The 14,264-nt window shown below is 36.5% G+C and overlaps 1 protein-coding gene across 1 annotated transcript in view; it reads right to left on the bottom strand.

Annotated features, from left to right (window-relative positions):
- Positions 1-14,264, bottom strand: part of LOC141809517 (sodium- and chloride-dependent taurine transporter-like) — a 54,840-nt gene that overhangs the window by 5,045 nt on the left and 35,531 nt on the right. The window contains exon 2 of the mRNA XM_074696583.1: positions 1,372-1,506. Within this exon, the coding sequence (XP_074552684.1) occupies positions 1,372-1,447 (76 nt within the window). The 5' untranslated portion in view covers positions 1,448-1,506. The remainder of the gene's footprint in view (positions 1-1,371; positions 1,507-14,264) is intronic.

Raw genomic sequence — 14,264 nt, 5'->3', positions numbered from 1 at the left:
CACACCTGATTAATAACTACGTGGAAAAACTCTGCCTTATTATTTAAAGTTTTCATGATATTTTATCTCAATTTAGTTGTGCCATTCATTGAAATGGTCAAGAAAAATATGAATAAAAACATGAGTTGGAAAAAAATCAACAAAAATAAAAAAACGATAAGGAGCTTTTTTCTTTGGTGTTTTTTGTTTTGATTCAGAGGGATTTACTTTTTCTGTTTATTTCTTTTATTTAATTGTTTTCCAATTTAAAGGAGAAGTCCGTTGTTTTACCTGGAGAGATTCACTGGTAACAGTCTGATGTGAGGCTGTTTTTTTTTTCCTTTGTTTTTGACTTTAGTTTCTTTTTCTTTTTATTTTTTTTCCTTTTTTTATCAATAAACAACCACCTTAGACTTTCTGCTGACCTCTATGTGTTGTTTTTCAATTGTTTTTTTGCTCCATCCCTTTCTCTATAATACGGTGGCCTGTAGGTATCAGATGACATGCAGAAGCCACAACACAAACGCAAAAGTGAGAACACAAATGCTAACGCCACAGCCACAAAGGAAGTTAAAAGAGATTATTTATCTAAACGGACACAGAAAAGTTGTGAAATTCACAAAATGTTTTTTTTCTTTACTAACTGCATCTATGACAAATAAAGCTTCGTATGGGTCTCACCTCAATATATCCTTTATATTACTTACATTTCCTTATTGGTAATATATCATCTTGTATTTAGCTTTAAGAATCAGTCATGTCAAAACGTTAGCATTAGAGCTGTATTTATGCAAACAAAAGAAAAACATCAGCTCCATGTTTTCAGCACCATGAACTACAACGATAACTGTAAAAAAACAAAACAAAACAAAAACTGTATGTTTGTATCATATATTCTATAACTTTGCATAGAACGCTGGATCTTTTAACACAAAACAAACTAAAGAAAAAAGTAGAGAGAAAAAAAAGCTGCGCAATTATCTATCATCATGATGCACTTCCCACCCTTCCCTACTCATTGTAAATCAAAAGACCTACCGAAACTAATAAACAAGATGTGGGCCAATGAAAATAAAATGCAAGCATGTTCTTGTTGGCATTAATGTCTGGCGATGATTGATTTAGTACATCAAGTCATTTACTGACTTCTAGAAAGTACTCGACCTTGTCAATAAGAAATAAAAAAAAACCTGTTTTACACCCACTGACTTAGACTACAAGTTATGGAGCTGCTGGTAGCTTTCTAGCGGTAAGGTCATGTTTTGACTCGTTGAAGAATAAAATGTCTTCACTGTCGTTTGAATTTGAACAAACAGTGTGTAGAGTTGGTTTTCTCAGAGTTTGGGAAATGTTGTTGTTAAAAATAACTCAGACAGATTTGGTGTAACTTACCCTTTGCTAGTGGGCAGAGCTTGGTCCAGCAGGTGACAGCGCCCTCCTGTGTGTACTGACCAATCACAGTCTCCATCAGGAAGAGTGGCGTCCCACACAGCACAGCAAAGACACAGTAGGGCACCAGGAAGACCCCTGAGGAGACACACAACATAGCAGATTGTTAGGTCTTCCGTTGGGATGGGACTTTTTTTTAGCATCATGAACACTATATTAATAATTTTCTATTATTTTTTACTTCATGCTTAAACCACTCATCAACATTCCAGTCCTTCATAGACACTGCTTTTCTGGCTTAGACTCATGATGTGATTGTTCTTAAGTAACTCTAAGAGTTAATAGTCTTGAAGAAGAGTAAGCTCACAGTCTTGAGACTGTTCAAACCAGTAGAGCAGACTTTTGACTTAATAATGAAGTTTAACTTCATAAGTAGCAAAAGCATGCAGTAAAACTTGCAGCACAACTTCTCTGAGGAGCGTTTTTCCATATGAGCTCCTTGAAACATAAAGCCGTCAAGACACAACTATTAATAAATATTATGAAAGTGTGTTAGTTTGTCAGGCCAACAGTGAAGATTTTTAAATTATTCCTTTAGTGTCATCATTTTATACTTTTTATACTCTTTTGTTTGCTGCATTTTTAATTATTTATGTGACAAAAACTACATAAACTGCTTTAACAGAAATAATTATCTTTATAGACATTCAGTGACATTAATGCCAGAGATGATGTAACGAAGCCATTGAAGATGATATTTATATTGAGTTTGATTAGGATTATGATGATGATTGATGTTGCTATTGCTGTCAGTGAGGATAGAATTGACATTCATTTGAAAATTAAAAAATAAAAGTGTAAAATGTCATGAGCATTGCCTTGAGTGCTGCATATCACCAGAAAGATTTCAAAAGCTCTACCTGGAAAGATCTCTTTAAGTATTTGCAGATTTGCCAGAAATCAAGCTCACCTCCTCCATTCTTATAACACAGGTAAGGGAATCTCCACACGTTCCCCAGGCCCACCACGTTGCCTGCTGCAGCCAGAATGTATTCCCTCTTTCTCTTCCATTGTTCCCTTTTTTCTCCTTTTGACTCCATTTTTGTGTTCATTTAGCAGCCCCCGATCACTACTATAGAGCATTAAGTGAATGAGGGAGTGAATGAGCACACCTAAGTGATGTCAGCCTGTGACTCTACCTGTGGGAGGTTTTGTAATTAGGAGGGTTAAAAAAAGAGAGTACAGACTCACTGTCACGAAAGAAAACACCCCACCTCAAAACTGCTGACGTTAACGTGTTTAATGGAGCAGAAAATATGATGACGAGCTGCCTGTAAGGGTCTATTAATGACCAATAGGGTCTTACTCAACACAAAGGCTAGACTTCTTAAGACTAATATAGCCCCGCCAAGATGTTTGATTACTTTATTAAAACACTATAACCACATTTAGCCTTTAGCCCATGTTTTAGCCTTTAGTTTGTGCGCTATCACTCTCCCGTTTAGCTTTCTTCTCTAATGTTGGTGCTGATGATCTCATTTCAAGCTCTGGAATAAAATCAGGCATATATCAAGAAGAGAAACTTTTTTAAGGATCTCTTTAAAGTTCATACAGTTTAATTAATGAGAATGGGGTTAGTAAAGAGTAACACAATCCCTATTTTTGCGGATATCTAATGAATAACAAATATCTAGTGTTCCTGAGACATTATCAACAAGGTTAAACTAATAAGTTTTGGAGTTCGCAATCAGATAAGCACTAAATAAAGATTAAATAATTATTAAATAAACCAATAATGACCAGAGACTGTATATAAAGTGGTCAGTGTGGCTCCTCCATTTATCATTGTATGGTTTTGAAGCCAAAATTCCTCCGTCACAGGCGCAGCCATTGGTAGCAATTGCAGCCAGAGTCTGCGCAGTAGAGACTGTGAGGGATTCTGGGAGAATCTGAGTGGAGCTGGTGACAAAAATAATATATATATTTTTTTTTCGAGAGTCTAATCACTTCTTGACTCTACCTTCCGACGTATGTTACAATCCTGAAAAAAATACACACGAAAGGCAGCTGTCAACCATCGTTAAACATTACGTAAAGCCTCGTTTTTAACCTTGTACAACTAATGAAAACAAAACTCTTCAGAACAAAGAGGACTTGGATACAAGACAGCCAAATGATATCTCCAAATCACCACAACCATCGAACGTGAGAAACATTTCTACGAGGTGTATCAATTTTTTAAAATTTGACCACAGCCCATCTGGAATGACTGGAAAGCCAGATTTTTTAACCTATACTGCAGCCAGCCACCAGGGGGAGCAGTTTTAGTGGAGACCTCACTTTGAGCCAAACAAGCGGATGTCCATTTTTTTTACAGTCTATGATAATGACACATTTTACTGGTAAAGTGATCCATGTGATTCTAGACTGGACAAAGAACAGAGGAAATACAAATTTGAAAAGAAATATGCATTTAGTATCATGGATTCTTATGGGGCAAATTGACCACTTGCACTCAGCACTTACTGATTTGAATTCTCAGGTTATAAGTCAGACAAGAATTAACCACATCTTCTTCAGACAGCTGTTTAAATCCTTTGCAGAAGATGGTGTAATGAGTGGAGCACCACAAACAGCCAAACTATCCTTCTCAGCATGGACCTGGTATAAACAAAACTACTCTGCCCTAAAAAGGCAATGTGCAGTAACTACAAACAGAGCAACTGAGAGAATAATCATTAAGTTTCTGGTTAGGTCAGACAAACATGTTGTTGGTTGATCCGTGTGAATGTATTTATTTGATATTTCTTCCAAAGGAAATTAGTTAGAAACGGAACTGTCACCATAATGTGACCTATGACCTCAGAAAGCAGATACTGCACTCTGCTGTTGGAACATAAAAAGTGCAGTATCTACCACCTGTCTGTATGTATTCTGTCTCCATTTCTAGAAAAAGAAAACTGTTTTCACCTGATTTTTAAAATTTACAGAGGTTTTAACAACCTGTAGCTAAATTGCCATTTTTATTTTAGTGTGTCGTCTTGTTAAGAAATTACTTTAATACACTATAATTCAAAAGTAAAGGAAAATCTGCCGCTGAGGTAAAAAACAAACAAACAAAAAAAAACAATCCAAATCACTTTCTTGAATAAACTCATTAAAACATCCAAATTGAAGTTTTTTTTCAAGAAACATTGCAAATAGATTTTTCTTACCCCACTGGCAGATTTTTTTCACTTTTTACTTGCAAATATTTATTTATTTATTTATTTTGCTTTTGAACAGTTTTTTTTAGGATATGTTTGAGAAACTTTGATAACATTTATTTTAACAGGATATTTTCCAGTAGAAATTGACTTATTTTTATGTATTTATTTATTTGTGTATTTATTTATTATTTATTTTTTTATTTTCTCATTTATTATTTTATGTATGTATGTATTTATTTACTTATTTACTCATTCATTTATGTAATCATTTATTTATTTATTTATGTATTAATTAATTAATTAATTAATTTATGTACTTCTTTATTTATTCATTTTAGTTTTTTGATGCAATGCTTCAGGGAGCAATTAATAAAGTGCCTTTTGGCCCTGAACAGCCAATAAGCTGTGTAACACTATGTAACACTGTGTAATGCCAAACTCTCCGCACTCCAGCTTTTTATCACAACATCGTAGCTTTCCTGTTATTCAAAGCCAGTGCACAGTGAATAGCTCTGTTTCTGTCTGAATTTTGGAGTTACTGCGAACTTCTCTTTTTATTTCCAGTACACGGTGAGGTTCCACGTGAGGATTTTGACTGTAGAAAAAATGGTCATAGATATGTAGATGCAACCGACTTGATACGATCAGGTGCATATTCATTGACAGCCAGAGATCTGGGAGTTTAAATGAGAGTCGCTCTGGGGAAAACCAGATATGGCAGTCTTCTCTGTAAAAGGACTTGTGGAGCAGTGGCTGAGTGAAGTGCATGACTTTGGCTTCCAACATGACAGATATAAATCTAGTGCTAACAGTTCTCTTTGTTCTTTCCAAGGTCTTTGCTCGGCGACAAGGAGAGAGGAGGAGCATAGGAGTAAATATCTCCCTTCATGGCACGGGTCACCTCAGGCAAAGAGCTTAATTTACGAGCATATATAACAGAAAGAATGCACAGAGGATATGTATTTATGACGTTGCTATCTCTCTGTTACTGCTCAGTATGACATGATACAGTTAGCAGTTACACAGGTCTGTGTGTGGGTGTCTGTCAGTGGATAAATGAGACTTAATAATTTGCCTGAGGTTAAGCACAGAGTAAAAACAACAGAGCTTGTTTTTTCAAGTGAAGCAATATCTGAAACATTTCCAACATAAACATAAAAGTATACTTAAACCCACACATGTATTTAATGTTAAACACGCACTCAATGAAAGTATGTCACAGGGACTTTTGTGATATCTTTTAGCTTTAATGAATAGCTTGTTGCACTAAAAGGAGTGAAAGTTAAAGAGTTCCCACATAGGTTGGGAAATCAGGACTCGATACATACAACATAACATTGTAGTTGACAAACAGAAACAAGTAAAGACAGTGTTTGAAAAGGAAATTCAGCTCTAGAGCACTTTCAGATGATTTTAGATGGTTTTCTGAACAAGAACGAAGTTATCTGCATTTACTGTTGATTTAAGTAAGTAAGAAATTTTTTTTGTGTGCGATAATTTTTTAAAATGTGAATTGTGCCGGATTTTTTTTTTTTTCTGACCAAAAGCACTTTTTGGACAATGATGCATGAGCTCTGGCAGTTTGTGTTGCCTAAAAAAACAGGCTCTAACATTTAAAAGCTTGAAAGTTAACCCTTTCAGGTAGATTTGGAAAAGATGATAAATGTGCAATTAATTTGAGATTAATCGCCAGCTATGAACAATGATACGATTAATCGCGATTAAATATCTTAATCGATTGACAGCTCTGTTTTTTCTCAGTGCTTAAGTGCAGTTAGTACATTATGTACATTCTGATATGTTATTAAAAAAACATAATTTACCTTTTTAAAACTTACTACAGATTCTCACCTCCAAAATAATGGAAAAAATAGTTTGTACCACCAATAAAAATGGCGGATACGTTCCTCAAAAAACACATAGCTTGATTTGAAATGTTTGTATTGATATACAGTAATGATTATCCCAATAATTTTCTCAGGATATATGATGATTTTTGTTCTCCATCAAGCTTTATCTATTAAGCTCCGGATCACGACAAACATGATCTCAAAACACTTTCCAAAAAAAATTAACAGGTCTATGAGTGACATTATGGAAAACACAGTAACACCACTCAGACAAATTACTCACAGAGTTTATTGATTTAGGGACTGAGTTAAAAAGAAATCCTTTAGCCAACTTCTTGTTGAAGTTGTGAGCTATAGAAAACACTGGTAAACATTAGAAGTAACATCCCTCGACATTTTTTGGCATGGCCTATTTTGTATTGTTTTAGCTTCAGTCCAATAGAAATAATACAAATGTGGTCTCCTTACTGTTATGTGGTTATCATGTTTATTTTAACTATATGCACACAGACTCACACGGATAAAGTGAACGACATATTAAGCAGGGTGATCACACTGGAGGATAGTGCTGTAAGTATAAAACCAGACGACCACGTATGACCAATCATTAACCCCTCCATAAACAAAAACACTGAAAATCAAAAACAAAGAAGCTGTTGGCGTAGCGCCGACTAACAGGAAATGCTCAAAGGCAGGTCTTCTGGGACATCCTGGCCCTGTGATTAGGTTATCGGAACATTGTTCTCCAGTATTGCCTGTTTTATTTTGGTAAACAAACTCTCCTTTTGTCTTGGTATCATCACTTCTTGCCCTTGACTTTTGACATTATTTTGTGGCCTATCCCAGCCTAAGAGAGTCACAGCTTCACTTTGAATCCCTGAAAAGTGTTTGAGTATAAATGTAAAAACCTTACACCTTGGAGCGCAAGTGGTCTAGGCAAGAGCAGCTGGCCTAGGGGTCTAGGCTGCACTCCATGAGGTTCGACCTCAAACTGGTGTCTCGGGTTTAAATCCAGCCTGTGGCCTATTCCTGCCGTCACTACCCACACCACTGTTCAGAGGATGTTGCGGTTACCTTAAGAGTTTATGTTGTTATAGATTTTGACGATTTGTATATATATGATTAATAGTTTAGTTTTCATATAAACATACAAAAAGGCGTCTTATCTAACAGATTCCTGCTGGGAGGAACATGAGGGTAGAAAATCCCAGCTCAAAAGAGGACAGGAGCTAAGATTGGCTTATCATATCAAGGAGTTGGAATTCTAAAAAATGAAGGGAGGAAACACTGACGTGTTTGTGCTACTTTTAAACACAAGTTCACAGGGAATAGTTCAACTAGCGGTGATTTCTTTACATGAGGAGCACTAAAAAAAGGGGGAAAATGCCAGTTTTGACAACCCTATGTTCAAGTAAATGGGAAATGTTTATGAGTGTATCATGATTTTTTTTTTTATAACTGTATTACTATTTCACTGTATCCATTCTGTTCTGGGAAAAAGGGCTCATACCATATTTGGGTGGCCTTTGCTTGTTCCAACATGACCCTGAAATTGGTCGGGGAGAATGATGTTGCAATTGCATAAAATGTTATTAGAGTTTTGGAAAACTAACACATTTTAAGTATTTAAAGCTTTCCATGAACCTACTTCAACTAATTTTCTCCATGTCCATCAACTTGCAATTTATTTTTGGTTCAGTTAAAAAGCTCAGAATAAAGTTACGTTACAGTCACAAACAACCTCTAATATATTTAAACCTGTTGTGAAGAGGATCTGTTTTAATTGGAGTGCAGCGCCACCTTTTGGCCCGGAGTTTCACTTACACTGATGTGAAGATATGACTTTTAACAAGACGCTTTTTTGTTATGGAAATAAATGGGTATCATATTGAAATAAATGTTCTTACAACGCGACAAGGTAAGGTATTTATCAACAGCTACATAGAGCTGTTGTTTGAAACGTGACAACAAGCCAACTTTTTCAGTTGTACCATAGTTTAGTAGCCGGCTATGTGTAGCACAGCTGGTAGCACGGCGCTCTAATGGTACATTCCATTCATACTCGGAAGTCAGAATTTATGAGTTCTGAGAGAGAAATTTCAACTGTACTGCCCCTTGAAGTCAGAATTTCAATTTCCTACTGGGAAGTTGGGGGATCCACACCGTCCCCCGAGTTTACAATCAAAGATGGCTGCCCCAGGTGTAAACAGTAATTAAGCTCCTGTTATATTCTGTTTATTTTAGCATTTCTGACCAGTGTTTGTCCCAATAAATTAGCCTTATAATAGTATAATTCAGTGTTTATACACAGAAATATTGTTGTTATGGCAGGTTTTTCCAACTTGGCAGCTGGAATGCGTTTAACTTGGAGATGACGTCAATCTTACTCCCCACTTCCCAGTTCCGATGTAAATGGAACGCAGCATAAGACATGTCTGTAATGTGTGACGTTAGTAAATCCTGGTTATGTCCTGCCAGTCATCTACCAATCAGAGCTAACGTAACCTCACTCTTCATTTTATTGACAGACTCTAAAGTCTGAACAGTCTACTGCAGAATAACTGCTACATGTGGGTTGGAATGAAACAGTTTAGCTTGTGTTTTAGCCTTAAGCACATGCTCTTGCACACTTCCGTTTAGCTTTCTTCTGCTCTTCTGTCCTTTTTCTATCAGACAGTTAAGGCTGTGTTATGCTTTCCGTGCAAACCTAACGCGCAGAAATGAGACGCATGAGACTTTTATGCTTTTTACTACCCACGTGGTGTCCGTTGGTGTCCATTTCCAAACTGCAGGGGGCAGTGTATCACAAATGTTGGTCTACCAAAGTACTACACGAGAGTCAAAGAAGTTTGTCTTTGTTTATAACATGACACATCTGTCCCCCAGTTTTTTTTTTTTTTTAACTTATTCCTCTTCTGCTGAGAGTGGCTGCAATTTCACGCCATTAATTATTTACCACTCGGTTATCATGGTGATCTCTGTGTGAAGAGTCATACAGATGCCTGTATTTCTGCACTTGACCTCTAGGAGATGCTATCATCTGCCATCTCCGTCCGACAGGTTACAAATTTTTGAGTGTGCGCAAGAATTTTCTGTGTAAAAAGAACCGCGCGCAGTTCAAAAAATGACGTCATTTGTCCAAACGAGGCCGCCCGGACCCTACAGACGCATCAAGCATTAATCAGACTTTGGGCTCCAGTGTCCACCATTATGACAAAAAAAAATCCAAGAAATCATTTGCAGCAGAGAAAAACTAGATCTCACATCTCACTTTAAAATTTGTCTGCCAGTGTGGTGTTGTCGTGGAGACTTCAATGTGCCGTAAACCAATCAATCTTGTCCTGCTGGATCTGATCGAGAAGCTAAGAAGGGAGTCTCTAGCATAATCTGAGTTAACATTTCTTTAACAATTCCTTGCTCTGTGAAAAATATTGACTTAGTCATTTTATATAAACTGTGAAACACAGAGACTCGGAGCAGCTTTAAGAAAAAGAATCGTTTTCACGGAAGTGCACAAAAGCACTGGGGAGCTGGGAGCTAGGCATCCTGTTTATTCATTCAGGCCCATTCCTTACATAAAAAGGAGGCACTGGGGGACTTTCAGGGGCTGCAGCTGCATTTAAACTTAGGGGACTAAACATTTTTTGTTAGTAATAATAAAGGCATAAGATGAGGAGGTACTTTGTGACAGCGTGTGCTTTTTGCATGGTGGGAGATCTAAAAAGAGTTAAGCAACTAAAGCAGGGAGAGACTGGGAACATGTTCAGAAAAAAAGCTGGAATGTACACAGACCACAGGGTCAACTAAACAGCAGTTTTTTTAAGCTTAACTGGTAACAGACCTGCGTGAGTGTGTGTGTGCGTCTGTGTGTGTGTGTGAACGAGTGCATGCCTGAATGTGTTAGTTTGTGCAGGATCCAAGGTTTCTTGGCTTGCGAGTTACCAGTGTCTGTGTTTAACGCTTGATTACTACAGCTGTAGTTGTCCATCCTGTCGCCTGTAAACAATACTTCTATGATCCCATATGAGATTATTTTGAAGCCTTTCTCTCCCTCGCTGCATTTTTTAGGTGAGCAACAGCCAACCAGAGGGTTATTTTCAGGTCAGCTGCCATTGCAGGCTAATCAGAAAGACACAGCCCTGCCAAGAGGAGTTACACAACAAGTAGGGTTATGGTGGGAAAGAAAGCAGGCATACTACTGCTGTTCTCTGAGCTAAAAATGTTCAAGAGGTCTGGGATTTTGCAATGCTTTTTGGAACCAGATAAAAAAAGTTAGTTATTCTGTTTTGTACAATTAAAAATAGTGAAAAAACAAGTCCATGCAAGGCAAAAAGGAAAAAGAGCATGACAGGGCGAGACCAGGCGAGCATGTCTCTGTGTCTTTTAACACAAACACTCTGGCTGCGTGGCAGTTGATGAATGGTAATGGGATTCTGCAACCCAAGGCAAGACAGCCCCAAAATTAAAGCGCGCTGTGACTCTCTCAGCTAAAGTTTGGTAAAGCAACTCTGGCGTCAAGATATATGATCCTGCATTTGCCAAGTTTTTTACTTTAAAAACTCCAGTCAACAAAATCATTCAGTGCATAAGAATTACACTCTTCTTGTTTCAATTGTTCCTCTTCGCCTGAAGCTTTTTCAGCTTTAAACAAAGAACTCACATACTGTGTGGTTAGTCTAACAAAGAAACAAATTAAGGGTTTCCCTGTATTGTAATACTTCTCTATTATAAAGCATAGAGATTATATGGCATTTAGTTGACAGGAAAGTGTTAGGGTAACTAAATTACATGCAAAAAAATGAAGCTTTAGAAAGCTTAAAGGGATAAGATATGAGGAAAATGATGTCTAAAGACAGTCTTTTTTTTACTCCTTTGCTTAAGTGTGTATTCAAAGATTTATAATAAACACACTAGGTCCGGTTTAAAGCAGGTTAACAGTTGTAGTGTGTCTCTTCAGCTTCATAATTATGATTTGTACTGAAGGTGTGTCCAGTGATTTTAGCATCCTGTCTAAATAGCACAACTAAATCTTCCTCCTCTTTTAGTAGGACACAAATCAAACATACCTACATTGACTTTGAATCCACTTAATTTGATGTAAGCTGATTCTGGTGTTCACAGTAAATGTGTTTCTTTGTTTAAATGAATTAAAGTGTTTTATGATCAGTGTTTGGTCTTCTCATGTTTGTTTAATGATTGAATGAAGGGCATTTCTGAACTTGGGGGGACAGAAGATGAGAAAAAATAGGTCTGAACTGAGCACAACACAATCCTAACAGCTTACACCAGACATTGTTTATGATTTATTGTTAACCATCTATTTATAGATACAAAGGACAATATAAAACAACACAACTTTTGCTAACTTTTCTAATTGCTGCTGATAGTTTAGAAAAAAAAACTGCTGGTATTTCCTTTATAGACATGACTATTATTCCTGCTGTTGTGTACAGTGTTTGTATATAACTCGAGCTTTTATCCAAACATTTTTTTTTTGCACCTGTGAGCTGATTCTATCCTTTGGTGCTACCTGCTGCTGGAATCTAAATCTTCTTCAGCAGAGGTAGCCAACCAGTTAGAGACCAAGAGCCACAAAAATTACAGTGGTACTACTAAGAGCCACATCACACACGCAGTCTTACAAACGCACTTACTCTCAAATATAAACAAAATGACATAAAATGAAAATAAATCCATTTCCAATTTTCAAAGCCAGATTTATTGTGTTTATAGGTGTATTTAAAACAAAATTTCTGTTTTCATTGCAGAAGAGACGAAGTTCCATCTATCTACCTATCTATCCATCCATCTAGATACATAAATATGAGCACATGGGCAATTGAGGGGAACACATGTAGAGAAAAGAAACTGAAACTTAAGTATCAATCTCATTGCCCAAGAATTAATCAATACTGAACCCAGCGTTGGCATCAATATATCAATATTTGAAATTAATCAGCACCACTACTCATAACATATATGTATTATGAATGGATCGAAGAGCTGCACACAGAAAGGCAAAGAGCCACAGGTTGGCCACCCCTGTTCTCCGGGAACCTTCCCAGATATGGTGGCCAATAAGTGTCTGATGGTTTGGGTGGGGTGTTGGAGTGTCACCGAGTGATATCCTTCATAGTACTTATATTTTTATGTTTACCTGTAATGTGTTGTCTTATTTTTAGCTTTATTAATAAACATAAGCATTATAAATATATTTATCAAAGCTGAAGTTAAAAAGAAAACAATCATTTACAGACTTTCACAACTTTTCTGTGTCCGTTACCAGGCACCGTACCCAAGAGATCAATAAAGTTCCTATCCATCTATCTATCTATCTATCTATCTATCTATCTATCTATCTATCTATCTATCTATCTATCTATCTATCTATCTATCTATCTATCTTTTTTGCCATCCAGCAGCAAGTGCTGTTCACCATCAACAGTCTGGCTAATTAAAGTTTAAAAAAGATGTCAGTAAAACTTTATTTCCTTTTAAACAATGTACTTAACATTTTCCCACCTTTCTGTTTGTAGAGCTGATGAGTTAACTTAGACTAGCCTGTTGGTTAATAGCACATACACAAGTCCAAGCAGCTAAGGAACACAATTATTTTTCTCTTAAAATAAAAAGCAAAGCAAAGCACGAAGCACTGGTCTAGATATTTAAATCTTGCTTAAAAACAGTTTTGATGTCAGGAAGAGGTGACCTGAAGTGTAGTAACAGCACAACAGGACATGTTTGCCTCAGTATTCAGAATGAAAAGGGGTGACTAGTTATAAAAACATAACAGTTACACCTTCATTTGAACAGACTTGCTCTCTGCCAAACCTAATCTGTGCCTTTTTGTTGAAACATGTCAGAGAGAATACTGTCTGCAAGTCAAAAAAAACCCAAAACATTTCCCACAGTTTGAGCAGGAAGCACAGCAGGCTTGAAAGCCTGGTTCACTTTCTTTGCTGTGCATGGTTTGGGACAAACAACAATGGGTGTCCCTACTGTTGTTGCTCTCACAAGCTGCACACCCAGCGCCATTGTTGTTTAAGGTTCACTCTAATTGTAAAAAATGCCCTTTAACCATGACAGCAGTTTTTGAGGGTGACAAAAAAAGAAAGAAAGAAAAAAGTCATCATTTGTCCGTGGTCAGGGTTGCTGGTGTTGGTTTCCTGGTGGTTGGATGATGTATTGCTTCAGACAAAGTGACAAAAATAGATACTTTGATGCTAACTTACTTAACTTACTGAATAATTTCACTTCATTTCTTTCCCTGTGTTCAATCAGGCAAACTGAATAAAAGGGGAAGTAGTTTAACAGCTTTGAATTTGGAGTTATTTTGATTTTGTTTTGCAACATTTCACTAGTTTATTTGATTTAAGTATGAGAAGAATCAAAAACCTTGTTTTGTATCTAGGACATCTTTCTGCATCTTTATTTAATATGTGACAGCTTGTCACAGTTAAACATGCTTCTGTGAAAGACAGTTAACAAAAACCAGCTGTCATTGTAAACATAGATCATTGTTAATTTATTCATTATTTTATTATAGTTTGATGTATTTTTAATTGGTGTTATTAGTCTTCTTGCTCTGAATATATGTTTGATTGTTATGTTTTTAATCTTCTTATTTTGAACATTTGCTTTGGTAACATGTTCTTTACAAAAAACAACCCAAAAAATTAAAAACCTTATGCTTATAAAGCTTATTATTAAATTGAATCTACATTTACTGGATGGAATGCGTAAAAATAAACTGGAGCGTGTGAAACCAAAGTTCTGGGGTTGGATACAAGTAACTCTTTAACTTTTCATTTTGGGAAGGTGGAGCTGGGGTTCTGGC

This window comes from Halichoeres trimaculatus, unplaced genomic scaffold (genome assembly GCF_033239565.1).
Source record: "Halichoeres trimaculatus isolate MK-OKI-2021-1 unplaced genomic scaffold, fHalTri1.1 fHalTri1_scaffold_20, whole genome shotgun sequence".
In the NCBI taxonomy this organism is placed as follows: domain Eukaryota; kingdom Metazoa; phylum Chordata; class Actinopteri; order Labriformes; family Labridae; genus Halichoeres; species Halichoeres trimaculatus.
This window is presented reverse-complemented; position numbering and strand designations above follow the sequence as displayed.